This window comes from Puma concolor, chromosome B4 (assembly GCF_028749965.1).
Source record: "Puma concolor isolate L17-30 chromosome B4, mPumCon1.1.hap2, whole genome shotgun sequence".
NCBI classification, from domain to species: domain Eukaryota; kingdom Metazoa; phylum Chordata; class Mammalia; order Carnivora; family Felidae; genus Puma; species Puma concolor.
Window position 1 is genome coordinate 713496 of NC_141673.1, and position 27967 is coordinate 741462.

Sequence of the window (27967 nt, forward strand, 5' to 3'; positions counted from 1 at the left end):
AGACTCCGAGCTGTCAGCACAGAGCCCCACACGGGGCTCGAACTCACAAACCACGAGATCATGACCTGAGCCTAAGTCGGACGCTCAACGGACTGAGCCACCCGGGTGCCCCTCTTATTGGCCATTTGTAGGTCTTCTTTGGAGAAGTGTCTGTTCAAGCCCTTTGCCCATTTGTGAATCAGTTTGTTCAGTTGTTGAGTTCTCTGTTATGGATATACAGAGATGCATCTAATAGCCCCTATCAGATACATGACTTGCAAACACTTTCATTTCATGGGTTGCCTTTTTATTCTGTTGATCATATCTTTAATGCACACATTTAAAACTTTTCATGAGGTCCAATTTGTCTGTTTTTTCTCTCGTCGTCGCCTGTGCTTTGCTGTCATAGAAATTGCTGTCAAATGATGTCAGAGAAATCACTGTGAAATTCAATGTTTTGAAGATTTTGCCCTGTGTTTTTTTCTAAGACTTTCATAGTTTTTTTGATCTTACATTTAGGTCTTTGATCCATTTTGAATTAATTTTTTCATATGGTTTTAGGTAAGGGCCCAAATTCATTCTTTTGCACATGGATATCCAGTTTTCCCAGCACCATCGTTAAAGAGTCTGTCCCTTCCCCGTTGAATAGTCTTGGCTCCCCTGTCACTGGGCTCTCTGTTCTATTTCATTGGTCTTATGTCTGTCTTTATGCCAGTAACGCACTATCTTGATTCCTGTAGCTTTGTAGTAAGTTTTGATATCAAAAAGTGTGTGTCACCCACCTTTGCTCTTCTGTTTCAAGATTATTTTTGGCTATTTGGGTCCCTTGAGATTCTGTTTGAATTTTAGGATGGGTTTTTTTATTTCTGTGAAAAATACCATTGGTATTTTGATATTGTATGGAATTTGTAGATCATTTTGGAAACTGTTAACACCTTAAACAAAATTAAATCTTTTAATCCATAAACATGGATGTGTTTCCATTTATTTCTGTCTTCTTTCAAGTCTTCCGGCAATTTTTTGTTTTCGTTGTGCCTTTCACTTCCTTGGTTGGTTCCTACACACTGTGTGTTATTCTTCTTGATGTGGTTGTAAGTGGAATTGTTTACGTAGTTTCCTTGTTTCCTTTCCAGATTGTTCCTTGCTAGTGTATAGATACACAACTGATTGTGTTGTTGCTGTTGACGTATCTTATTACTTTGCGTTTCATTTATTAGCTGTAACGGGGTTTTTTTGTGGTGGACTTTTTAGGATTTTCTACATATACAATCATATCGTCTACAAACAGGTCATTTTACTTCTCCTTGTGCCGTTTGAATGCCATTTATTTCTTTTCCTTGCCTGACTGCTCTTGCTAACACTTCCATCAGTCTGTTGAATGTTGAAAGTGGCATTCTTGTCCTATTCTCAGTCTTAAAGGAAAGCTTCCAGTCTGTCACCGCTGAGGATAATGATTGCTGACGTTTTCATACACAGCCTTTATTACACTGAGGTAGTTTCCTTCTGTTCCTAGTTTGTTGAGTGTTTTTATTAGGAAAGGTTGTTAAGTTTTGTCAAATACTTTTTCTGCATCAACATGATCATGTAGGTTTTCTCCCTTCGCCTGTTTTTTAATTATTTTATTTTATTTTATTTTATTTTACTTTATTTTATTTTGTTTTTAGAGAGAGAGTGTACAAGCAGGGTGGGGTAGAGGAGGAGAGAGAGCAAGAGAATCTTAAGCAGGCTCTACACTCAGCACAGAGTCCAGTGTGGGGCTCAGTCCCACAATCCTGGGATCATGACCTGAGCCGAACTCAAGAGTCAGGCGCTCAACCAATTAAGCCACTCAGGTGCCCCTCCCCTTCTCCTGTTAATTTGATATATTAACTCAATCAGTTTTCACATGTCGAACCATCCTTGCGTTCCAGGAATAAATCCCACTTGGTCGTGGTGTATAATCTTTTAATATGCTGCCGAGTTTGGTTTGCTAGCATTTTGTTAAAGTGTTTTTGCATCAGTGCTCATAAGGGGTATTGGTGTGTACTTTTCTTATAGTGTCTTTGTCTGGCTTTGGTATCAAGGCAGTGCTGGTGGCCTCCCTCATGGAATGATTTAGAAAGTGTTCCCTCCTCTTCAGTTTTTAGGGAAAATTTGAGAAGGGATGGTATGGGGCTTCTCTAAATGTTTGATAGAATTCACCAGCAAAGCCATCAGGTCCTGGGCTTTTCTTTGTTGGGAGATTTTTGATTACTGATTCAGTCCCCTTAGTAGTTATAAATCTATTCATGTTTTCGGTTTCTTCATGATTGAATCTTGGTAGGTTTTGTATTTCTTGGGGATTTGCCCATTTCATCTAGGTTATTCCATTCGTTGGTGTACAACTCTTCATAGTACTCCCTTATAATCTTTTTTATTCCTGTAAAATCAGTAGTAATGTCCCCAATATCATTTTTTTATTTTAGCAATTTGTGTGTTCTTTCTTTTCTAAGTCCATCGAGCTAAAAGTTTGTCCATTTTGTTGATCTTTTCAAAGAGTCAACTTTTAGTCTAATTTTCTCTTTTTTCGTTAATTCTGCTCTAATCTTTATCGATTACTTCATTATGCTAGCTTTGGGTCTAGTTTCTTTGTCTAGTTTCTCTCTTTTAAAAAAATGTTTATTAATTTTGAGAGAGAGGGAGAGAGAGAACACTAGCTGTGGAGGGGCAGAGAGAGAGAGAGGGAGAGAGAGAGTCCCAAGCAGGCTCCACACTATCAGTGTAGAGCCCGATGCAGGGCTTCATCCCGTGAATCTTGAGATCATGACCTGAGCTGAAATCAAAGAGTCAGATGCTTAACCAACTAAGCCACCCACGTGCCCCTCTAAGTATTTTCTAATTTCCTTGTGATTTCTACCCATTGGTTATTTAAGAATGTGTTAAGGAGCTCCTGGGTGCTCAGTTGCTTAAGTGTCCGACTTTGGCTCAAGTCATGGTCTCATGATTTGTGAGATCAAGCCTCATGTCGGGCTGTCTGCTGTCAGAGCTCCTCTGTGCACCTCTCTCTCTGCCCCTTCCCTGCTCATGCATGCCTGTGCACTCTCTCTCACTCTCACAAAAAGAAACATTAAAAAAAAGGAATCTGTTAATTTCCACAAATTTGTTTCTCCTCTTGTTTAGGTTTTTTAACATGGATGTCAACAATGTTTTGTGGTTTTCAAATTGTGCATTTCTTTTGTTAAATGCATGCCTATGTATTTTATTCTTTTTGATACTCTTATGAATGGAACTTTTCTCTTAATTTTGTTCTAGAATTTTTTTATTGGCAGAATATAAAAATACAATCGATTTTTTTATATTGGTCTCGTAACTATGACTTTGCTGAACCCATTTATTATTTCTAGTAGTGGGTACTGTGTGTGTGTGTGTGTGTGTGTGTGTATTCCTTAGGATTTCCTACATATGGGAAGGATATGTCATCTGTGAATAAAAGCAGTTTTATTTCTTTATATCCAACTTAAGTTCCAGGAACTCAAAATTGGTTTAACGAAGTTCTGGTTTCTGCTACAATATGAATGAATCTTGAGGACATTATAAGTGAAATAAGCCAGTCAAAAAATACAAATATTGTGTGATTTCACTTGTTTGAAGTACTTAGAGAAGCCAGAATCATAGAGACAGAAGGTAGATGGTGGTTACTGTGGTCTTGGGGAGGGACACCGGGAGTGAGTATTTAATGGGGATACAGTTTCAGTTTGGGAAGACAGAAGACTCCTGGAGACGCATGGGGGTGATGATTACACAACAACATACGTATTCATAATACTATTGAACTGTACCCTTAAAATGGTTAAGATGGTAAATTTTATATGTATTTTCCCATAATGAAAAAATTTTGAAAAAAGTCAATTGGTAGATTTTATTACATTTACAGAAGAAGAAAACCATATAATAATTCCAATAGATGCAAAACATTGATGAAATTCAATACCTGTGAAATACCTTGTTTTTTTAACAAACTGGAAAAAGAAAGAAACTTCCTTAATTTGACAAGTTTATCTACAAAAATCCTGAAGTTAATATCTTTCTTAATGAAATTGTTAGCACACTTAATTGAAAGTGTCCCTGGAAATCAGAATGAGATGTCCACTATCACGGCTCCTCAGTATTGGCTGGTCTGTTTAGTTTAAATAATGTTTCTGTTTAGTACAGAAAAAAGAAATAAGAGGCTTAGGATCAGAAAGAAGCAAATACTGACGACCTGATGATGTGCATAGAAAAATTTAAAACTCACGCAGAAAGTTCATGATTATGTGAGTTTTGCCAAGTCAATATACAGAATTCCATTGCGTTTCTATGCATAAACAACAACCATGAAATGGGATTTTAAAATACAACCTACAATAACAGCAAATATCCAGAAAAAATATAATAAAATATATTGAAGACCCTAAACACATTATAAAATTAAACAGAGAAATTAATGTCCTAAAAAGTGTGTGTGTGTGTGTGTGTGTGTGTGTGTGTGTGTGTGTGTGTGTGTGTATAAAACCATGTTTGCGAATTAGAAAACTCAGTGGTATAGAGATTGTTTTCTTCCCAAACTATAGATTTTCCAATCTGTAGATTCAGTGTAATCCCAGTCAAAATCTATGCAGGGATTTTCCTTGAGGGCTGAGGTAGAAGGAATTGACAAACTGATTCCGAAATTTATTTGGAAATATAAATGATTTAAGAAAAGCCAGAAAACCTTGATCAAGAAAAACAAAATTAGAGGACTTCTACCCATATTTCAAGACTTACTATAAATCTACAGTAATCACGACAGGGTGGCAATGGGCTGCCTGCACTAACAGACCAGTGTAACTGAACAGAGTCTGGAAGCAGGTCCTCGTGCACATGGTCACTTAAGATCAAGGTGCCACCTGCAGATCCACAAGGAACAAGGAAGAGTCAGTCCTTCCACTAAATGGCACTGGAGCAAAGAGCATCCTTACACACAAAAAAAGTGTATCTTGAGTCCTGTCTCATAAATACACAAAGATTAATTTGAGATGTATCATGTGATATGTGAATGTTAAAAAAAAAACATTGGAGTATATTTTCATGACCACAAGGAAGCAAAGGTTTCTTAAATAGTTCACCAAGAGCACTAATCATAATAGAGAAAGTTGATAAATTGCATTTTGTTGACGTGAAAAATGCTGTTTATCAAGAAACACTGCAAAGAGAATGGACAGACATGTCACAAAGTGGAGGAATATGTGACTACATGCTTACGCGACAGAGGTCTCACGAATCTCACGGACTCTCTGGATCTTGCCTTGTAGCGGTGATGCTTTCATCTCCAATTCGAGAAATCACTTTTCGCAGTGCCAGGCCCTGCTGAACAAAATCACGTCTGTGAACCCTCAGACGGAGATCGACGGGCTTCGGAACATATGGATCATCAAGCCTGCAGCCAAGTCCCGCGGCCGAGGTGAGTGGAGGCTGGGGGCCGGGAGCGGCCAACTGCCGCCCCCAGAACACAGTGCGCCAGGTGCAGGTGTGCGGGTGCAGGTGTGCGGGTGAAGGTGCTCAGGGGTGCAGGTGCATGGTGCAGGTGTGCAGGTGCACAGGTGCTCAGGTACAAGTGCGCAGGTGCACAGATGCATGGTGCAGGTGTGCAGGTGCTCAGATGCAGGTTCACGGGTGCAGGTGCTCAGGGCGTAGGTGCAGGTGCACAGGGCAAGTGTTCAGGTGCAGGTGCACAAGTGCACAGGTGCATGGTGCAGGTGTGCAGGTGCACAGGTGCTCAGGTACAAGCACGCAGGTGCGGGTGCTCAGGTGCATGATGGTGCAGGTGCACAGGGCAAGTGCTCAGGTGCAGGTGCGCAGGTGCGCAGGTGTGCCGCTGCAGGCTCGAAGCAGGGCAGACGGCTCCATGACACTGGTCTTCACGCCTGGCTTCCAAGTTTTGCGCATTAACTAGGATGTTCCCAAGTTAAACTGGGCTGGAGTTTCTTTTTTTAATATCACCTCTCCCAATGTGCCAGCTGCTAGGACAGATTGAGGACTTCCATGTCAAACAACAGTAGAACTCCTGTCACTTGGTTATTTTTTAAAACTCACCTGTGAGCACCCGTCTCTATTGGAGACACGTCCTTAACGCCTGTAACTTTTGTCTGTGGTTTTTGTCCGATGGGCTCAGGTTTTGCACCTCATTTTGTGTTGTAGCTATGACTGTGTTCTCTTTATTCCTAATGGTGAATACTGTGTGTTCTTTTTTAAAAACAGATTTTCAAGGTTTTTAAATCTTAATTGTGCTTGCAGAGAACCAACCTTAGGTTGCAGTTTTCCAATTTCCTGTGAGGGATTTTTTACCCCCTTGGCTCTGACTTTAATGCTACGCCTATTTATTTCCAGTCTTTCTTGTACAATAAAAGCCTTAAGTCTATGAAATTTCCTCCAAAGATGGTGCTCGCTGCAACCCCCATCTTGTTAGTGTTGTAGGGTGTTCTCACTCTCCTGAGTGTCTAAGTAGACTTCCCTTTTTTGTTTGGATATTTCATTTTCCCCTTGAGTTATTCGAAGCGTTTTGTTGTTTCAAATTCATAAGTGGTTAATTTTTATGAGACTTAAAAAGCTTCATTAAGTTGTGATGCTACTGCATTTGGTCCTGCACCTCTGGGCCTGCGCCCACTCTCCCGGAGGGCCTCCTCCCCTCCACGCTGGCCCCTCCCCTCCAGGCTGGCCCAGGGGCTCCTCCTCGGGCTCTATCCTGAGCCTGATCCTCTTGCCACTAGCACCTGTCTGCTCCCTCCAGTCCATCAGGCCCGACCTTCCTCCCACTGTAGAGCGTGGAGCCAGCTTGGGATTCTCTCTTTCTCTCTGTCTCTCTCTCTCTCTGTCTCTGTCTCTTTCTCCATTTCCCCCACTCACTTGCTTTCTCTTTCAAATAAAAAGACAACAAATGGTGACAGATTATCTTTGTCACTGTGATAAAAAAAAAAAATAAAAGTGCCTCTGTCCCCATCTCTGCCCCTCCCCACTCTTGTGTCCTCCGTTGAGTCTTGTGTCCTCTGTTGGGCTGGCCCCCTGCTGGGAAAGCGCGGGGGATGCTCTGGTTGTGGCCTCTGCGTGAGGGCAGAGCCTGCCTGGCTGCCCAGCTGTGCTGTCTCCTGGTCCTGGATCAAAGCCGTCTTGGGTCTCGGGGCTGAACCGCGACCACGTGTGCCGTGCCCCCAGGCTGAGCGTGGACCTCTTGCAGACATAGTGTGCATGAACCGAGTGGAAGACATCTTGCAGCTGGTGACCGCAGACCACCCGTCCGCCAAGGACAACAAGTGGGTGGTGCAGAAGTACATCGAGACGCCGCTGCTCATCTACGACACCAAGTTTGACATCAGGCAGTGGTTCCTGGTCACCGACTGGAACCCCCTGACCATCTGGTTCTACAAGGAAAGCTACCTGCGGTTTTCAACACAGCGCTTCTCCCTGGACAACCTGGACAGGTCAGTCGGAGCGTCAGCCCAAGGGGGCGCGTTGGGCGCAAGGGGTGCGCGGTGCGCTCCCGCCAACAGCCGCGGGAGATGGGCGGGGCGCCAGGCCACGTTTGCCGGCACCCGTCACCGCCTGAGGCACCACTGAGGAAACCGAGGCTCGGGTAGGTTAAGTGATCTCCATCCCCAAGGGGCAGGCCCAGGCCGACTGTCCTTCAGAGCCAGTGCTCTGCACCCCCGTGATGTGGGTGTCTTCTCCAGAAAATCCTAAAAGCACCATTGCCATGTGCCCACGAGGTGCCAGCCGGCCTGGGCATGGCGTCTCCACAGCGGGTCCAGAGCCACCCTCGTGGCGGCGGCTGCACCCTCTGCTAGGAGGGCTGGGTGGCCGGCCGTGTTCCCACACACACCCCCAGCTGGCCATCTGGGTGTGCATACCCGCCCGCCTCGCTGGCCGTCTCTCTCTGGATCCGCCCGACACGCAGGCCAGGGCACTTTTGGAGGTTCCCAGGGCACATGTGCTTGTGCCAGCCCCTCAAGCCCCTTCAGTAGTCCCTGCCGTGCCTCCTCTTTGTGAGTCCCAGAAGCCCTGGGGTGGGGGGTAGGGGGTCCTGCAGATGGGTAGGGGGGCTTGCTGGAGCTGCAGGGGAGGTAGGGGTGCAGCCCCTGACGGGCAGCCTGTGGGATGTGACAATGCCTGAGGGGTCCTCTGAGGCCCCCGGCCGTGCCAGGCAAGTGGGAGCACCTGAGCCAGAAAAGGCCAGAACAGTGTGAGCAGCACCCCAGATGTCAAGGCCCCCGGGGGGGCAGGGCGCTGGGGAGGGTGTCTCATGGAGGTGCTGGGCAGAGGCTCCGACATCCAGGAATGGGGTGCCAGGGGTCGGTGACCCCACACTCGCCGGGATCTCCAAGTGGGCAGGATGTATGTGTGTCAGGGATGGCGAGGGCCTCTTGGCAAAGCCTCAGGAACACGCTATCCTCAAGGCGGAGAATTTCCATGGACTCTGTCCAAACCAAGGGTTCCCTGTTCTGCTTTGTGACCCCGTCGGGCGTGTGGGGCTGGGTGCCTAGGCGTCCTGACCGGGGGCTTTACAGGGGAGCCATTGAGAATTGGGAGGACTGACCGCTGTTCAGCTACTAAATGGGGCCCCCAGGCTAGGGGCTGTGGGGAGTGGAGGTTCCAGCTGGCCGCTCACGGAGCGAATTCGTCTCTGCCGGGCCAGGGGCTCCTGCACAGGCGAGTTGAGCTCACTGTGCACAAGAGCCTCCTGGGCAGCGAGAGGCCCACGGAGGCCCTTCCAGCCCTCCCGCCCGAGGCCACCTGGCCCCACCAAGCCCTGAGGGAGTGCCTGGCAGAACTCTTGCCCTCTCTGAGCCCCATTTCTCCATCTGGGACCATAGCCCTCGCCCCAGGCAGAAGGAGATTCCCCGAAGTCGTTCTGACAGGGCATCGCCCAGCCTGGGACATGGCGGCAAAAATCAACGTTGGCACTGTGGGTCGGTCCACCACCCAAACTCCACTGTTTTCGGGTTGCTAGACCCTTCCGTGTGACTATATCTTGTTTCTTCTGTCTGTCCCATGGAAGTACGACCTGTCCGGGGTCACAGGACAGGCTTCACCATCCAGATCCAGATGGTTCATCTAGGCCAGGGTATCTGTTTCAAAACCTGTTTGCAACAAGGCAAGAGTATCAATTAATTAATGAAACTTTTACAGAGACGCTTTCTCACTTTGTCTCACCCGACCAGCTTTTCAAGGGCCCCATGTCCATTGCCAGGTGCAGATGGGGAAACTGAGGCTCTGGGAGCTCTCTGAGCCCCTCCTGCAGCCGCCCTGAGCCAGGGGGCGGGGCCACGAGAGCTGAGTCCCCAAGGGGGGGGTTGGCGGTGGCGTGGGGGTCCGTGGGGGGAGGTGTCTGCGCGGGCGTCAGGGTCGGTGGGGCATAAGGGTTTTGGGGGCCTGGGTGGCAGGGTCCGGGTCGCAGGTCCAGAGTCCCCGGGGCCACGGCCTGACCGTGGCCTTGGCTCGCAGCGCCATCCACCTGTGCAACAACTCCATCCAGAAGCACCTGAAGAACGACGAGGAACGCAGCCCCCTGCTGCCCTACCACAACATGTGGACCAGCACCAGGTTCCGGGAGTACCTGCAGAAGAGGGGCCGCGGGGCCGTGTGGGCCAGCGTCATCTACCCGGCCATGAAGCGGGCCGTCGCCAACACCATGAGGGGGGTGCAGGACCACGTGGAGCCACGCAAGAACAGCTTCGAGCTGTACGGGGCCGACTTCATCCTGGGCCGCGACTTCCAGCCCTGGCTGATCGAGATCAACTCCAGCCCCACCATGCACGCGTCCACGCCCGTCACGGCACAGCTGTGCGCCCAGGTGCAGGAGGACACCATCAAGGTGGTGGTGGGTCGCAAGGTTGACCGCAACTGCGACGTCGGCAACTTTGAGTTGCTGTGGAGACAGGTGAGTGGGGGCGGGACGGGGGGGGGGGGGGGCGGTCGCACCTGCTGCTGCCTGTCCCTCCGTGGCTGCAGCCACTTCAGGCAAACTGGGCAGTGACTCCGGACGCCCCCCACCCCCAGGGGAGACTCCCCCGGCTCCAGCCACCTTTGCTCCGCTCCTCCGCAGCCATCCCCCCGCTCTGTGGCCACCACAGGGAGGGCCCCTGCCTGGACTCGTGGGAGGTCCGTGGTGTCCAGACTCCAAATACTAGGCTGTTCCTTTCCAGCCTGCAGTGTCCCCCCTCCTCCCCCCTGATGAAAAGCGAGTCCTCCTTCAGGGGTCTTTCCGACGCCCACTCCCTGCTGGGAGTCTTCTTGCCGGCCAGGCCGCGGGGCCGGGTGTTCACTTTGCGGGGCCCTCTGGCTGCCTGGGGAGCAGGGGGCGGGCGGGGGGAGGGGGGCTGGTGGGCAGCCCAGCCACAGAGAAGCTTCTCCAGCCAGCGGGCCGGCCAGCAGGTGCGGGACAGGGGAGCACGGGTCTCTGGGCAGGGCCAGCCGCACCCCCAACGCGGCCCTCCTCCTCCCAGCCTGCGGTGGAGCCTCCGCCTTTCCACGGGTCCGACCTGTGTGTGCAAGGCGTTGGTGTGCGCAGAGCCAGGAAGCAGATGCCGCCCATTTCCGGCGCTGACTGTCCATCCGCGCTCCCGGACCCTCAGCCGCTGAAGGTGCGGTCCCCCTCGGCCGTGCCAGGCCTGGCTCCGGGCCGCCCCCCGACAGCTGTGCGCGGGGACTTGAGGCCGGACGACGCACAGGCACCCGCTTGCACCCTGCCCGCGCCCCTCAAGAGGCCCGCCGAGAGACGCTGCGAGGCGCAGTCCGCCAGGAAGTCAGCGGTCTCCACTCATGACTTTCAGCTCGCAGACGGTCAGGCCCCGAAAATCCGCCTTCCCAAAGCCGAGTCCGACAGACGCTCGGGGGCCGACACGGTAAGCGCGCGGGCCGGCCGTGCTCCCGAGCGTGAAGACACCGGAGGGCGCCCTGTTTCAGCCGCTCACGCCGCCAGGTAGCGCTGCGGGGGCGCTGACGCCGCGGGCTGCTCGGGGTGGCCTGCTCCGTGGCCTCCAGGGCGAGGCGGGGGCGGGGAGCGTGTGCCGTGGGGGCACCGGCCCCGGGCCTGGGACTGGCCGGGCTGTTGGGGTCGCGGGGTCCCCGCAGCAGCAGTTCCCGGGGCCCCTCACAGGAGCGGGTGGGTGGCCTCTGTGTCGCTCTGTGTGCGGTGTGGCGCGCATCGGGTCGGGACGGGCGCCAGCGGGCCACTGGGCTCCTGCACTCAGTTTTCCGAGGTTCCCGACGGAGCCGACCCTGCGTGGCCTGCCAGCCTGTCCTGGGCCCGGGCTCAGGGCACAAGACAGGTGTGGGGCAGCCCCGAGTCTCTGGGGGTGGCCCTGCCGGGTCTGTACCTCAGTGCCCTTCCCCAGAGTGGCCGGAAGGTATGCGTGAGGAAAAGGCAGGAGCCCGGCGGCTGCCACACCCCTGCCTGATTCAGCTCCTCCTGAAACACACCTGCTGTTCCCTCCACCTGCCTGGGTCTCTGTCTGTCTCTCTCCCCACACCTCCCTCCCTTTCTCCCCCCCTTTCACCCCACCCCTCCCTCCCTGGCACCAAAGCGTCCTTGCCGTCCGTCCGTCTGCTGGCTGGCTCTCTCCCCTGGAGTGCAGGTCCCTAATGGCAGCGATCTTCTGCTGTCTTCACCGCTCACCCCGGCAGCTGGGGCTGTGCGGGGGCCCACGGGCGGTGCCCAGTAAGTGTCTGTGGGGCGAAGGCACGGGTTGTCCTCAGCGCTGGCCGGCCTCAGCCGGGAGGACACCCCCAGTCCCGCCCACTCTCCTCACCTCATGTCCAGTCTGCCACTGAGGCCGCTCGGCCCTCCCGCTCAGCATCTCGCCTCTTTCTGGGTTGTTTGCTGTTACGAAAAAACACAGCGTGCACCTTTCCGCAGGCATCTTTCTAGAAGCGTAGCGTTGAGGGGTGCACACAGCCTCAACTTAGCTGCGGTAACACAGCACTGCCAGCGGCTGGCTTAATGACAGAAAGGTGTTCTGTGAACGTCCTGGAGCCTGAAGTCTGGAGTCAAGGTGTTCGCAGGGCTGTGCTCTCAAGGCTGTAGGGAAGAATCCCTCCTGGTCTCCTCCAGCTCCTGCTGGCTGCTCGTAATGCTTGGTGCTCCTTGGCTTGTCCTTGGGCCACTCCAGGCTGCGCCCCGTCCTGACGTGGTGTTCCTTCTCTGTGTCTCTGTGTCCAAAGTTCGCTCTTGTAAGGACACTGCTGTTGGATTGGGGCCCACCCCCTCCCTCCAGGGTGCCATCTTAACCTGATGACATCTGCAAAGGCGGTTTCTAAATAATGTCAGATTCACAGGTTCCAAGTGGACGTGAGCTCATGGGGAGGGGGTCTTGAACCCGGTACACTGGGCCTTATGAGCACGGCCAAAGGGGCTGCACTCTGACTGCATTCACACCGGGGCCGTGCCTCCTGCTGCTGCCGACACTTGGTGTCAGCATGCGTCTTCGTGTTCGCCTCTGGAGACAGCGCGATGGCGCTCATTTGCATTTTGCTGCTTACCAGTCAGATGGCCCATTTTCAGGCGTGTTTCCCCTCCTGAGAAGTACCCACCTGAGCCTTCCGTCCAATTGTCCGTAGACTCTTCTTCCGGAAGGGTCTCTTTCTTCTCGACTTGGAGGAGTGACATCTATTCTGGATTCTCCTTTTCCGTTGACTGTTGCAAATACTGTCCCCACTTTGTGATTTGTCTTTTTGCTTCCTTATGACATGCAGAACCACCTTGATTTTGATAAACCCAAGCTGGTCAACCTTTTCCTCTACAGTTGGTGATTTTTGTGGCTGGTACCCTTACCCTGAGCTCTTGAAGACAGGCCCCGGTGGCGGCTTCTTCTGTAAGTGCCACTTGCTCGTGCATTTCGGTCTTTAATGCTCCTGGAGTTGATTTGGCGTGTGGTGTGAGATGGGTTTGATCGCAGTTTTACGGGGCTCCCCACTTTGGAAAGGCCCTCCCCACCTACCTGCAGCTTGCTGCTGTCACGGACGGTGTCCCTGGACTTTCTGGTGAGCTCCGTCGGTCTGTCCGTCTGCCCTGGGCCAGTGCCGCAATGTCCTCCTTACTGCAGCCCACTAGGGCGTCGCTGGGCTGGTCAGGCAAGTCCCACGATCTTGTTTTTCTTCCTCAGAAATGACTCCGCTCTTCTGGACTCTTGACCCCTTTACTTCCATACCAGTTACAGAGCCAGCTTGTCAAGACGCACCAAAAAAAGTTTTACAAACAACTTTAAAGGATTTTTACATTTTATTTATTTCTGAGAGACAGAGCATGAGCGGGGGAGGGGCAGAGAGAGACAGAACAAAGAATCCGAAGCAGGATCCGGGCTCCGAGCTGTCAGCACAGAGCCCGATGTGGGGCTTGAACTCACAGACCGCGAGATCGTGACCTGAGCCGAAGTCGGACGCTCAACCAACTGAGCCACCCAGGCGCCCCTGTTTGCACTTTTTTAAAGTTAGATTTAGTCTTATATGTGTTTTTATTTTTGATTCTAGTGTAAGTAGTATTAAAATTTGTGTTTTTTTCTACAGATTGTGGCTGGTTGATAGAAATGGAATTGATTTTTATGAACTGATTTCTTTTTAATCCAGCCATCTGGCTAACATTTCTATCAATTCTGTTAATATATCTGAAGATTATGTTTATTTCTCTGAATAATATTATTTCTTGTGAATAATCTGAAGACTATTATTATTGCTCACATACACAGTTATGTCATCTGAAGAGTTTTCTTTTTCCTTGCCATCATTATACCTTTTGTATCTTTTCCTTACTTTATTGCACTGTGTACATTCATTGCGTCTCAGGCGCATATGCTCTGGTTGGTCATAATCCTTGGTTCATGGCATAGTTTCATGGTTTGTCCTTACATGGCCCATTCTTATTCAGATTGTCTTAAAAACATATTTAGAACCAAACAGTATCTGCACCCACCCGTCTCTGGCACCCCTGTCTTCCTGAATCACCCCTGAGGGGACCATTCTCCTTTTGTTGCATCTATAGGTATTCTTCAAAGATTTTTCATTTTAAGCTGTTTTTACTTCTTTAAGAAGGGCATCGCGCTTACACGTTCACCAAATATCAAATTGCTAAAATTCATCTGTGCTGCTGAATCTTTACTGTAGCTCATTTCTTTGTGCGACTATCTCACAATTATTCTTCCGTGTTCCTGTGTTGTGTATTTAGATCGTTTCCAGGCTTCGCTGTTGTGGTCGATGACTCTTGGAACATTCTTGCATGTGTCTCTTTGTGCACAAGTGAGTGTTTGTTGTGAGTAGATGCTTCTGAACGGGATTGCTAGCTCATTTTCACCAACCAAATAGACCTAAGAAAGCAGTCTTGTTGTGATCTTGATTTACATTTCACTGGTTGTGTTAAATATCTCAGTGTGCGTTTGTTAATTATGTAAATTCCTCTTCTGGGAAATATCTGTTCATCTCTTTTGCCTGTTTTTCTGTAGGGTTGTTACGCTCGCAGTGTCTGTTGTGAACAGTTTCTCCCAGTTTGTAACTGCATTTTCAGTGTTTTAAAGGTATGTTTTGATGAAAACTGTGAATTTTAATGTGGCCAAAGCTATCAATATATATTTTTAAAAGTCAGTGCTACTTTTGTCTCGAGAAACTCAGGGGAGCCTGGGTGGCTCAGTCGGTTAAGCGTCCGACTTCGGCTCAGGTCATGATCTCGCGGTCCGTGAGTTCGAGCCCTGTGTCAGTCTCTGTGCTGACGGCTCAGAGCCTGGAGCCTGTTTCAGATTCTGTGTCTCCCTCTTTCTCTGACCCTCCCCTGTTCATGCTCTCTCTGTCTTAAAAATAAATAAACATCAAAGAAAGAAAGAAAGAAAGAAACTTTCCCCTTAGGGAACCTGGATGGCTGGTTGGGATTCTCTCTCTCCCTCTCTCTTTGCTCCTCCCCTACTCTCATTCTCTCTCTCTCTCTCTCAAAAGAAATAAATAAAATTTTTTAAAGAAAAAAGATAATTTTCCTTACCGTGAGGTTTAAAAGATTATTTATCTACATTTATTATTAAGAGTTTCAAATTTTGTCTTTGACATATAAGTCCTAACCTATCTGGAGTTGATGTTTGACTATGGTGTGGTGACAATCAAATTTTATCTTTGGGGTGCCTGGGTGGCTCAGTCGGTTGAGCGTCTGATTTCGGCTCAGGTCATGATCTCACAGCTCATGAGTTTGAGCCCTGCATCGGGCCTGGAGCCTGCTTCAGATTCTGTGTCTCCCTCTCTTTCTACCCCTCCCACACACTCTCTCTCTCTCTCTCTCTCAAAAATAAATAAACATTTAAAAAAATTTTAATTAAAAAAATTTATTTGAAAAATTTTATCTTTCTCCATAGGAATAACAACTTTGTTTCATTTATTTGTTGAAAAATGCCTTTCTTTCCCACTGTGAACTGACATCTCACTCTGTACATGCATGGGTCTGTCTCTGGAGTGTCTGTTCTATTCCACAGATGAATCTGCACCCCCCCCCCCAAGGTTGTACTGTCTTCACATCTGAGGGACAATTTGCCTCTCTGCCCATCTTCCTAAGGGTTCTGGTCCTTCTTGGATTCATTCCCTTCTATATAAATATCATAGTTGTTTTTATCAAGTTCCACCACAAATCCTATTGAGATTTTGATTGGATTTGCATTGAATCCCTAGATCAATTGGGGGGAAATTGACAAATTAATGAAATCTTATCTTCCTACCAATGAGTGTGATATATTTCTCCATTTACTTATGTCTTCTTTAAGTTTCACAACGTACCCAATAGAGATTGTGTCCATCTTTCATTAGGGTTATTCTTAGTACCCTGATAGTCTTGCTGCTGCATGTGGTGTAATTTTCTCATTGCTTGCTGCTGGTGTGTAGGATGTAACTGCCTTTCATATTTTAATTTTCTATACTGCCACATTTCTAAACTCTCTCACGGTTTCTAAAAATGCGTACGTATATTCTGAGTTTTCTACGTAAGTAATTCTATATCACGTGCAAATAGCTTCATACCTTCCATTCCACCCTTGTCTATAATTTCTTTGTCTTGTCGTATTGTCCTGGCTAGAACTTCCTATACAGTATTGGGTATTATTTTTGAATTCCTGATTTTAAAGTGAACGTTTCTAACATTTCCTCATTGATAATGACGTTTTTCCTAGGTCTTTGTAAGTCATGGCTATAAATGTAAATGTATCGACACTCTAGCATGTTAAAGAAGTTTCGAATTCTTACCAATTATTACTCTAATTCTTTATAATTATTCTAATTTCTTTCAAATTTGTATTGTATGTGATGAATTTTCTCAAAACCGTTTTTTGCATCTGTGAAGTTATCATCAGCTTTTTCTCCTTTGTACCGTTAAAGTAGCGATAACATCAATTGGTTTTTTAACTTTGTGTGATGTTGGACTTGACGTACGGCTGGATTTTTTTTTTTCTCACGTGTAGTTAAAATTCATTCTCAACCAAAATTTGTTCACACTACTATTTCTTGGCATTTACGTCATTTCTGATTCAGACGATTACAAATAGCGCTGCTATGACTGCTCTTCAGCCTGGAGAACACACATCTACTCCGTTCCGTCGCAATGGAACGCGGAGTCTTGGATTCAGCTTTGGCAGGCGCTCCTAAGGAATTTCCCAGAGCGAATGTGCCAGTTTACATCCACAACGACGTGAGGGCATTCCAGTGGCTCCGTGCTCCTACCAACACTAGCTGTTGTCTTTCGATTTGGGCCATTCTGTAGACGAGCCGTGGCTTCACATCGTAGCTTCGGTTTGCCTTCCCTGATGACTAATGAAGTTCGGCACCTTTTCCTATTTATGTTCCATTTGAACATACTCTGGTGAAGTGCCATTTTTGCATTTGGACAATGTTTTTGGTTATTCTACTCCTATCGGCTTGCAAGAGTTCTCTAGATAGTCCAGATTCAAGTCCCTTGGTGGGTTTATCTATTAAAAAGATCTTCAAGGCACCTGGGTGGCTCAGTCTGTAGCCCATGTGACTCTCCATCTCAGGGTTTTGAGTCCCACGTTGGGTGTAGAAATTACTTTTGTACTTTTATTTTATTTTTATTTTTTGAGAGAAAGAGAGCACGAGCAGGGAAGAGGGGCAGAGGGAGAGAGAATCTTTTTTTTTTTTTTTTCAACATTTATTTATTTTTGGGACAGAGAGAGACAGAGCATGAACGGGCGAGGGGCAGAGAGAGAGGGAGACACAGAATCGGAAACAGGCTCCAGGCTCTGAGCCGTCAGCCCAGAGCCCGACGCGGGGCTCGAACTCACGGACCGCGAGATCGTGACCTGGCTGAAGTCGGACGCTTAACCGACTGCGCCACCCAGGCGCCCCTCTTTTTTTTTTTTTTTTTTTTAATGTTTATTTACTTTTGAGAGACAGAGTGCAAGCAGGGGAGGGGCAGAGAGAGAGGGAGACACAGAATCCGAAGCAACTCCAGGCTCCGAGCTGTCAGCACAGAGCCCGATGTGGGGCTCGAACCCACAGACCGTGAGATCATGACCTGAGCCAAAGTCGGACGCTTAACCGACGGAGCCCCCCAGGCGCCCCTGGTTTTTTAATGAGGTTCCTGCAGGAATCACGCTACATAGCAAAGGCACCTTTCTCCCCTACCCCGTTGGCATTTATCCAGCAAGCATTTATTTTTCACGTGTCTTCGGGTCAGCTGCAGCAATGCTGGGTTCAGCTGGGGAACGCTGATCTGGGCTCCAGCCTGCAGGTTGGTTCAGATTTGCTCCATGTGTCTCCTCCTCCTGGGATCCGTGGCTCCCCAGGGCGTCTTCTTCAGGTGGTATCAGCGTGAGAGAGCAAGCCAAACCGTGCAGGCACCTGGAAGCTTCTATCACAGCTGCACACATGGCACCGGCCAGACTCAAGTCAGTAGGCGAGGAAGGACACTTACGACAAGAAGGAGGAGGAGGAGAGGAGTGAATATGTTCTGAACAATAGCCAAATGTACAACAATCCAATGTCTTGGTCACCAGTATTCACTTACCTTCTACAGAAAAGATACGCTCACCGCCTCCTGCTCCAAAAGTGTCCCAATCACGGTGTCAGGCTCCAAGTCCCAGACGTGACGACCCTACATCTTCTGGATTCTACATCCTCTCTCCTTCCTCCGGATAGCCATGAGCCACAAAGACAGATCTGGTCTGGGATTCACTTGGCCCGTGGCTGTTTCGTGGATGCTGGCAGAAGACATGAGATTCCTAGATCAGAGACAAAGGACATTATTATTCGCTGCACAGCACGGGTAGCAGCACGTCTATGACAGTCCCACGAAGATGATGTGATATGGCCCAGGTGTGTGCTGCACACAGTGTGTTTGTTGTGTCACTGATTCGGGGAATCCGCCACTTTGGTTTTTTTAATGTTTGTTTATTTTGAGACAGAATGCACGTGTGCAAGTGAGTCGGGGAGGGGCAAAGAGAGGGAGAGAGAGAATCCCAAGCAGGCTCTGTGCTGTCAGCGCAGAGCCCCACATGGGGTTAGATCCCACCGAGCGTGAGATCATGACCTGAGCCCGCTGAGCCACCCAGGCACCCCTGCTGCTTTAGTAGCAAGCAGTAAGCAAGCCTGCTCTCGGTCTGGAGGGAGAGACCATCTCATCCCTCAGGACTGCTCACTGCAAACATGACCCTGAGAAATGGCCCAGGTAAAGGGCAATCAGGGCCTTGCATTCTTGGCACACCCAACAAAGCGTGTAGGGTGCTCAAATGACCCGTGGAGGACCGTCCCTCCCAACAATCCCCCCCATCAGTCCTCGGCCTCTGGCGAGTTTTGACACGAGTGTCCACTCTACTGGCCGCTCAGATTAGTCTGGCCGACAGAGACTGACACCAAATCCGTTCAACTTGTCTGGTACGTGTTTGTTCAAGGCTGCCTTCGTCAGGCTCCAGGTGGCGGGAAGAGGCCCGCCTGCGGCGCTGACCTCAGCCGTGTCCTCCACACCCAGGACTCGCGTGCGGTGGGTCCCAGGGGGCACTGGCGGGTCTTATTTCGGACAGTCAGGGCACAGTCCGTGGCAGACCTGTTACTCACCAAGACCCACACGACGGAGTCGAGACCGACCTCTGATCTTTGATGTCATTGCCAACATGGGGTGCAATAGACGGGCTGAAAAGCAGCCCCCCACGCCCCCGGAGAAGCTTCTGTCCGCTCGGCTCCCACCCTTCACGCACGGCCTGGAGAGCACAGGTCTCTCCAGTTGGGCTTTGCTGTTAAACTTGCTTCGGCTGTGCCACATGGGCCGTGTGGCTGAGACGCTACACCTTGGTGGCCGTGCCTGCCATAACCCAGCTGGTTTCACAGCCCACGGATGGAGGTGGGAGACCCAGTGGCGGGTCAGACCCAGTCACAGCCGCTGCTAGACGGTGCCTCTGGGCTGCATGCCGGGTCTGCAGGACGGACAGCACCCGACGGCCCCATCCTGCACCTCCAGGCTCTAAGAGCTCCCCGCAGGTGCATGCTCCTGTCCCCCATCCATGGCCACAAAATCAGTTCTCCTTTTCTTCCACCATCCCTTACTCCCTTCTGGAACATTCATCTGAAGGGCCAGGGCTACTGGGGATGGACCCTGTTTTGGTGCTCAAGGACCCTGCCGCCCCCACAGGAGAATCCGGGTGGCAGAGCCAGAACTAAGCCCTCCTGGGGCCCAGCTGCCAGCGGAGGGTGCAGAGACCCGGCGGCCTGGGGCAAGCTCCGTGCCCAGCAGCGAGGAGATGGCCGCGTCCCCCGGAGGGGGCGAGGAAGCAGGGCGCGGGCCCAGCACTGACTGCACAGTACCACACGGGTGGTAGGCGGCCTGGGGTGCCACCGAACACCCCAACAGTCGCCTGTTGCTGGTTGCCAAGGCGACAAAAGGCACACCACCGCATGCTGGGTCAGGGGTCGGCAAACCGCAGCCTGTTTCCATGTGGCCTGTGGGCCAGGAGTGGTCTTTACCTTTGTAAAGGGTTGTAAAAAAATAAATACATACAAGAGCGAAGAGGCGACAGACTTCCCTCTGTCCCTGTCACGGCGTCTGCTGCCCCCTCCACAGATGGTGACCGAAACCCAGCTTGCTGCCCCCAAGCACTCCTGCCGGTGCCGCAAGCGGATCAAGGGGATCTTCTGCCTCCTGAGTCACCGCAGCCGAGCCTCACGCTTTGCCGCCACCTTGCACAGGTGTCCCTTCCGGGACAGGACACGTCCCCACCGCCCGCTAGCTGTCCCCAGGCCAGCACCACCTGTCCGGAGCTTCTCTCTGTTCCGGGCACCGCAGAGTGAGCCAGGAGTCCGCGGTGAGCATCCCACGCGGCCAAGGGCTCCGGCTCGCGGGACAGAAGCCAGCGTGTCCCTGCCACGGGGCGGCAGATCGGCTGTGCCGGGAGGGCTCTGTGCAGGCTAGCCCCGGGCTTCCGGGCCACCAGCCGGGCCACCGGCCAGCTCCACGAGACCCCTCGTCCTCCCGGCAGGTCTGTGTTCCCAGCCAGCCGGCCAACCGAGCGGTGTGCCTGGAGCCTTCGCTGCACCGCGACCCTGGGCCACGGCAGGTCCCCAGCAGGCGGGAAGCACATTGTGTTCAGGAGCTATTCTCGGTCCCCTGCATTTCCGCAGAGATCTCAGAATCAGCCTGTCGACTCCGAAGGAAGGAAGGAAGGAAGGAGGGAGGGAAGGAAGGAGGGAAGGAAGGAAGGGGAGAGAAGTTGCTGGGGTTCTGTCTGGGATCACCTTGAATCTGCAGGTCACTCTGGGGAGAACTGATGCCTTTCTCATATTGCGTCTTTCAGACCGCGATCACGATCTGCTCCTTTTAACTGAGGCTTCTCCTCTCGGCTGTGTTCTGTGTGTTGGCGGTAGGGGTCTGGCACGTACTTCGCCAGGGTTCTTTCCCCAGGCATCGGTGGCTTTAATGCCGTAGCAAACGGGACCTCTTTTTACACCACGTTCTCGAGGCACGGCATGCACACGGTGAGAGCAGGTCTTGCACAGACACCTGCACCACCCCCGCCCGGGTGAGGGGTCCCCGCTGCGGGAAGCCCCTGCGCCCCGTTCTGTACTCCGGCCGTCGGCGACAGCCGCTACCCGCTGGTCAGCACGGATGGCTTCCCGCCGCGCGCTCACACCGCCTGTCGCACCCGGCCTGTCGTGCGCTCGCTGTCCCCGCAGAGGTCCGGGGGTCCGCCCGCCGCGCCTGCGACGGCGGGGGGCCTGCGTCCCGTTCGGCGCGGCCGTGAGGGCGCCGGTCTGTGTGGACGCCAGAGGCCGGTCCTCCTGCTTTGCCGGCCACCGCGAGGCTCACCCTTGGCTTTGGAAGAAACCGCCCGTTTCCCGCCGTGGGCCCGACATTCCGGGCTCCCTCCCGCGTCCGTGAGTTCTGGCTGCCGCGCATCCTCGCCCACCTCGGTATCGTGACCCTTGGGTTTGCGGCCACTCTGGTAGGCGTGCTTTAATTTGTGTTCCCCTGACGACAAATCACGCTGGACATGTCGCCCTGTGTTTGCTGGCTCTGCAGGCGTCCTTGTGAAGTGCCCGTGGCTGCCGTCTGCCCACTTTTAAATTAGGTCGTTTGTCTCCTTATTATTTATTTGGCGCTTTTCATATAGGCTCTCAGGGGTCTGTGTATTGAGAATCGTTTCTCCGAGTCAGTGGCCTGCCCTTTCGCTTTCTTAGTGATGCCGTTTGAAGGCTAGAAGTATTTCACGGAGCCTAATTTGTCAGCCTTTCCTTTTGTGACAGGGCCCTTGGCATCTCGTCTGAAATGGCTTCGCCCACGCCCAAGTTGTAGAGATGCTCTCCAGTGGCTCCTTCTGGAAGCCCTGTGGCTTTGACCTTCACAGTTTGATCTGTCATCCATCCTGAGTTAATTTTCGCGCAGGGCGGGAAGGCGCCAAGGTCCATGTGGTTTTCGTAGCAACGGCCAGCGGACCCGGCGCCGTTCCCGAAAGGGCTGGCTTCTCCGCCCTGAACTGCTTGGCGCCTCATCAGAAACAGACTCTCCGGAACGAATTCTGGCTCCTCTGTGCTGTGCTCTGTTTCAGCTTACCTTTCCTTGTACCAACACCACGCTTCATCACCGTCTCCACTAGTTTGGAAAACTGTTCTGGAATGCGAGAGGGCAAGTTCTCCCGCACGATTTCCTCCTCAATGCTGCCCTGGCTGTTCTGCGTCTTTGGGTTTTTCTGGTTTGTTTTGTTGTGTTCTCTACAAAAATCTTTATTTTAACATTTAAAAGAAAGCTATTCTCTGTCTTTTGAATTTTCCTATAAATTTGGCCACCCGCTTGCGCATCGCTCCAAGAAAGACCTGGTGGGCTTTTGACTGGGATTCCATCAAATCTGCAGGTCATTTTGGTACGGAGACGTCCAGCGTGAGGCGTGACGCGTCCCAGGCCACCTACGTGCTCCTTGGGTTTCCTCTGTGATGTCTTAGCACAGTTTTTTTTTTTTAATTTTTTTTTTAACGTTTATTTATTTTTGAGACAGAGAGAGACAGAGCATGAGCAGGGGAGGGGCAGAGAGAGAGGGAGACACAGAATCCGAAACAGGCTCCAGGCTCTGAGCTGTCAGCCCAGAGCCCGACACGGGGCTCGAACTCCCGGACCGTGAGATCATGACCTGAGCCGAAGTCGGACGCTCAACCGACCGAGCCACCCAGGCGCCCCTAGTGCAGAGTTTTTAAGTCAAACTTACTCAGATGTATTTGATATATTCTTGATACTTTTATAAATGTATTCTATAAATTTTGATTCTTTTATAAATGGTGCTTTTTTATCTTTTTTTGTTTTTTTTTGGTGAGAATATATAAAATCTACTCTCTGACAAATTTCAGTTATTCCATACAGCGTTCTCAGCTGTAGTCACCGTGTCTTACACGACGTCCTCAGACCGTAGTCATCTGTGTGTGGACCCTTTGACCAGCCTCTCCCTGTGTCCCCCGCACTCAGCCCCTGGCAGCCACTTTTCTGCTCTGTTTCTGGGAGTTTGACGTTTTTCTTTTGAGATTCCACTCGCAAGTGTTACAAATGGCATTTTAAATGTTATTTTCCAATTCCTTGCGCCAAGGTATAGAATATTCCGTTGTTTTTTTGTCCATCGACACTATAGCCCAAAGTGCTGGTAAATTCACTTCTTGGTTCTCGTAGTTTGTAGATGCCTTTGGATTTTCCACAGAACCACATCACCCCGTGTCTTCCTTTCTCGCCTTTAGGCCTTTGTTTCTCGTTCTTGCCTCGTTGCACTGAGAACCTCCGGTAGTGACAGCGGGCGGGAACCCACCCGGGTGCCGGCCGCGGAGTCTCCATGCACACCTCGTCACGTCAGTCAGACGCGGCTCCCGCCGCCCCCTTGTTTGCTGAGTGGTCTTCCCCTCCTTCCTCCATCCTGCCCCCGCCCTCCCTCTTGGCTTCCTCCCTCCCTCCCTCCTTCCTCCCTTCCCCCCTTCCTCCCTTTCCTTCCTCCTTTCCTTCCTCCCTCCCTCCCTCCTCCCCCCTTCCTTCCTTCTTCCTTCCCCCTTCCTCCCCTTCCTTCCTTCCTCCCCTTCCTTCCTTCCTTCCTTCCTTCCTCCTTCCTTTCTCTCTCCCTTCCTTCCTTCTCTCCCTCCCTTCTTCCTCCCTCCCTTCCTCCCTCCCTTCCTTCCTCCCTTTCTTCCTTCATTCCTTCCTCCCTCCTTCCCTCCTCCCTCCCTCCTTCCTTCCTTCCTTTCCTTCCTTCCTTCCTTCTCTCCCTCCCTTCTTCCTCCCTCCCTTCCTCCCTCCCTTCCTTCCTCCCTTCCTTCCTCCCTTTCTTCCTTCATTCCTTCCTCCCTCCTTCCCTCCTCCCTCCCTCCTTCCTTCCTTCCTTTCCTTCCTTCCTCCCTTTGTCCCTCCCTTTGTCCCTCCCTTCCTTCCTCCTTCCCTCCTCCCTCCCTCCTTCCCTCCTCCCTTCCTTCCTCCCTTTCTCCCTCTCTTCCTTCTTTCCTTCCTTCCTTCCTCCCTCCCTCCTCCCTCCCTCTGTCTTTCCTCCCTCTTCCCTTTCTCCCTCCCTTCCCTCATGAATGACACACAATGTATCAGGTGATCTCCCTGCTTCTGTTGAGATGATCTTAGTATTCTGCTGATGTGGCAAATGGCACTGATGGATCCAGGAATGTGAAACAAACCTTCCCCCTTCCCAGCCTCTTCCTGTCTATAGCGGGATGATGCCACTGTCACCTTTGTTCCTGACACTGGTTACCCGCCCCTGCCCTCATCAGTCAGGGTTTTGTCAGCTTTCACTTGGCTTTTTCAGAGAACCGGTATTTTGTTCAACTTTGTATTTCCCATTTTGCTTACTTTTGTTTTTACCTTTACTATCCGATTTGTTCCTTTAGTAACTTCTTTAGCTGGATGGGTGGCTCATTAATTTGCAACGTTTGTTTTCAATACATGCATTTAAGAATCTGTTTCTCTTTATTTTCTACTGTAACTGCATCTGAAAATTGTTGAATATCGTATTTTTTGTACTGTTTGGTTCAGTATTTTCTGATCTCCATTACAATTATTTCTTTAATCCTTCATTATTTAGAAATTGGTTTCCTATCAATGTGTTAACGTCTGGTTTTATAGTTAGCTTTTGTTTTCTTGTTAGCGTAACTGTATCTTGACCAGAGACTATGGTCTGTCTCACTACAATACTTGGGCGTTTGTGGTAAGTTGCTTCGTGTGGTCATTTTTTGTCAGTGCTGCTCAGTGCTCAAAAATAATGTGAACCCTGCAATTGTCGGGTAAAGTGGGATCAGGTTTGTTCATTGTGTTGTTCAAATCTTTTGTGTTATTAACCGAGTTGGTTTTTTTTTTTTTTTTTTTTTTTTGGTCTGCTTTTTCTATCAACTGCTAAGCAAAGTACAGTAAGAATTTTGGGGAACGTATCTGTCTCTCATAATTCTGTCCACTTTTGCTTTATATTTTTTGGACTGTGATTGATTTTATTTTGGTTAGAATTTGCCTGGTGTATCTCTTCCTTTCAACCATTCTCTAACCTTATATTTTACCTATTTCTCTGCATAAAATTTGACTTTTTAATTTTTTTTAATGTTTACTTTTGAGAGAGACCGACTGTGAGTGGCAAAGGGGCAGAGAGAGAGGGAGACACAGGATCTGAAACAGGCTCCAGGCTCTGAGCCGTCAGCACAGAGCCTGAGGTGGGGCTTGAACTCGGGAACGGCAAGATCAATACCTGAGCCGAAGTTGGATGCTTAATCTACTGAGCCACCCAGGCGCCCCTAAAATTTGTTTTTTTTTAATCCAGATATTGACAACACTCTTTTAAGTGATGCATTTAATATTGATGTTTTCTGTGATCATTTACACACGTGTATCTGTATATTCTGTAGTAATCTATTATTGCATAACAGACTAATCCAGAAGTTAAGCAACAAGGCCCCTGGGGGGCTAAGTCGGTTAAGTGGTTGAGTGTCTGACTCTTGGTTTCGGCTCGGGTCGTGATCTCACAGTTCACGGGATCGAGCCTCGTCGGGCTCTTCGCTGACAGTGGGAAGCCTGCTTGGGAGCCTCTCTCTCTTTCTTTACCCCTCCCCCACCTGCTGTCTCTCTCTCTCTCTCTCTCTCTCTCTCTCTCTCTCTCAAAATAAACGTTTTTTAAAAAGTTAAAGCAACAAACACTATCCCGTGAGTTTCTGGGGGTCAGGAATCCAAGGGGGGCCTAACTGTGCAGGGCTGGCCCCCCAGTCTCTCTCACGGGGTCAGATGCTGGCGGGGGCTGTATCCGCAGGCTTGACGGAGGCCGGGCCCACCTCCACGAAGGCCCACTCACGCGGCTGGGGGCCTCAGCGCCTTGCCACGGGGCCTCCGAACACGGCGGCCAGCTTCCTCCAGAATGGGTAAGCCGGGAGTGCAGGCCTTAGGGAGTGCAAAGTGACGGCGTCCTGCTGGTCCGAGGGCACAGCGGGCAGGAACCTGGAGGCCGACAACTTCACTTACCTGCTTGGATTGTTTTTTTCTTTAACTGTTCCTTCTTCCAGTTTGGAGGTGATCGCTCTATTTCTGCTCCTTCAGGGGCTGCCTCGAATTACTAGTTACCAGAGTCTGAAGTTAAGAAAATCGTCGTCTACCCCTGCCCAGCCCAAACGGTGACCCTCCCCCCGGCAGGTGCCACACCCCTGGTTTCTTGCAGCTGTCGTCTTGCAGCTTAATCCTGTCTTTATTTTAATCCCACTAGGTGTTGTTCTTATCACTGCTTACACCGTCTGGGTCTTTCTGTATCTACCCACGTACATTCCTCTCGCCCTTCATGCCTCCACGCGTCTCAGACTTTCAACATGGACTCTGCTCAAGTCAGCTCTAGAATGTCCCTCGGGCGGGGCCTGGGGGCGGCACGCGCACCCTCCTTTTGGGGCCGCAGAGGTCTTTCTGGCTGGCGCTCCAGAGACGGCTCCTCCTCTGCCGTGGGGTCCCCCCACCCTCGCTCGCTGCCTTCCTCCCCAGGAGAGCCCTCTGTTCCGCCCCAGGAGAGCCCTCTGTTCCGCCCGCCGCGTCCAGCTGTGCTGTCCTTTTTTATCCTCCTAACTGGGACTTCCTTAATCTGCATACTGGTGCCCTAATCAGTTACGGGAAACTCGAAGCCATTGCCTCCTTCCCTGGTGGCTACATAGCTCACAGTCTGTAGGCTGATGGCCCGTAATTCTCACACTTGAAGTTTGGGGTCAGGCTCTCATACACTTCCTGAGGCTCGCTCACATTTTATTACAAATGCCTCATTTTCTTAAAATAAATTACTTGTGGGGATTGGGGACTGGTGCCCCTGCTGCCCCCAGGAAGGCCGCTCGTTTTAAGTCCAAAGCCTGATGCTCTGGGACCCTCACCCCACCCTCACCCCAGCCCAGGGACAAGAAGTTGTCATGAAAATCTGTTCAGAGGCTAGCTCAGGGTCCGTTTCCTCTGGGATTTCCACGGCACTGCTCAGCACCACGTGGCACTCTCAAAGTCCCCGGGGCGCAGGGCAGGGCAGGGCGGGATATTTTCGTTCACCTTTGCACCTAGGGTGGGTGTCTCTCACCCCTCTTCTGTCCTCCACACCCCATGAGGCCTTGGAACCTTGGGCTCCTGGTGACCCTGGCTGGCAAAGCCCCAGAAGAAAGGCCCACCTGCCCGCAGCCTTGTTCAGATAATTCCTTGCTTTTTGCCAGTGTTTTGTTGCTTTTAAGAAAATGCTTTTCATATTTTATGCCCTGGGTCCGGTGGTTTCCACCGCAAGGGTGGTCTGGACCCCAGACCACCCGTTCCTGAGTGCACCCCCATCCAGCGCCCCCCACCTTCCCTTTCACACCTGCAAGATGCCTGAGGCGCGGCTGTCCTGCTGCTTAGCCCTCCCCCCAGCCGGGCCCAGGGCTCAGGGTCAAGGCCTCTCCTTCCAAATCCCACTCCCTCCACCCACCTCTGGCTACCAGTCCCTGGCCCCGTCCTCCTTGGCTTGAAGCTGGCCTGGCCTCTGTCCCTTCTGGCCCCAGGGCGGGCTCTGTTTGGCCCTGGGGTGCGTTGGTGGGCAGAGCTGCTGTCCTTGGCCAGTGTGCCTGCCTGCACCCCCGCCTCTCACACCCTCGTGCCCCACGCAGGCCCTGGCGTGTCCTGTGGGACAGGCTTGTCCCAGCCCCTCAGGGTGGCATCGTGCCCGGGCTCTGGCTCAGTATCTGCTCGAGGCTCCAGGAAGCCCTCGGCTGCTTTGCATAGGGGTTGGGTGGCCCTGCTCCCACCCACCCCGCCCAGACCCCTGGAGGAGTGACTCAGCACCGGCCATTGGCGGTGGGTGGCTCTGATAGGCGTGGCGTCCCGGCCCATGGCACTCCTGGGCTGGGCGGCTGCTGGCTGGGGAGTGCCCTGGCCCCCAGGCCAGGAAAGCCTGGGGAGCCCTGCCCTGCCCCTGCACGCTTGCCAGCTGGGCTTCTGGGCCACGGGCAGCCCGAGGGCTGACTCAGGCCTCAGCACAGCGGGGGAGCAGAGGGAGCTTGGCCCAGGCCCACCCCA

The 27967-nt window shown here is 51.3% G+C and overlaps 1 protein-coding gene across 1 annotated transcript in view; it reads left to right on the forward strand.

The window, feature by feature from the left end:
• Positions 1-27967, forward strand: part of TTLL8 (tubulin tyrosine ligase like 8) — a 59142-nt gene that overhangs the window by 29399 nt on the left and 1776 nt on the right. The window contains exons 10-14 of the mRNA XM_086711866.1: positions 5268-5416; positions 7187-7430; positions 9451-9886; positions 10452-10927; positions 26166-26410. Of these exons, the coding sequence (XP_086567992.1) occupies positions 5268-5416; positions 7187-7430; positions 9451-9886; positions 10452-10927; positions 26166-26410 (1550 nt within the window). The remainder of the gene's footprint in view (positions 1-5267; positions 5417-7186; positions 7431-9450; positions 9887-10451; positions 10928-26165; positions 26411-27967) is intronic.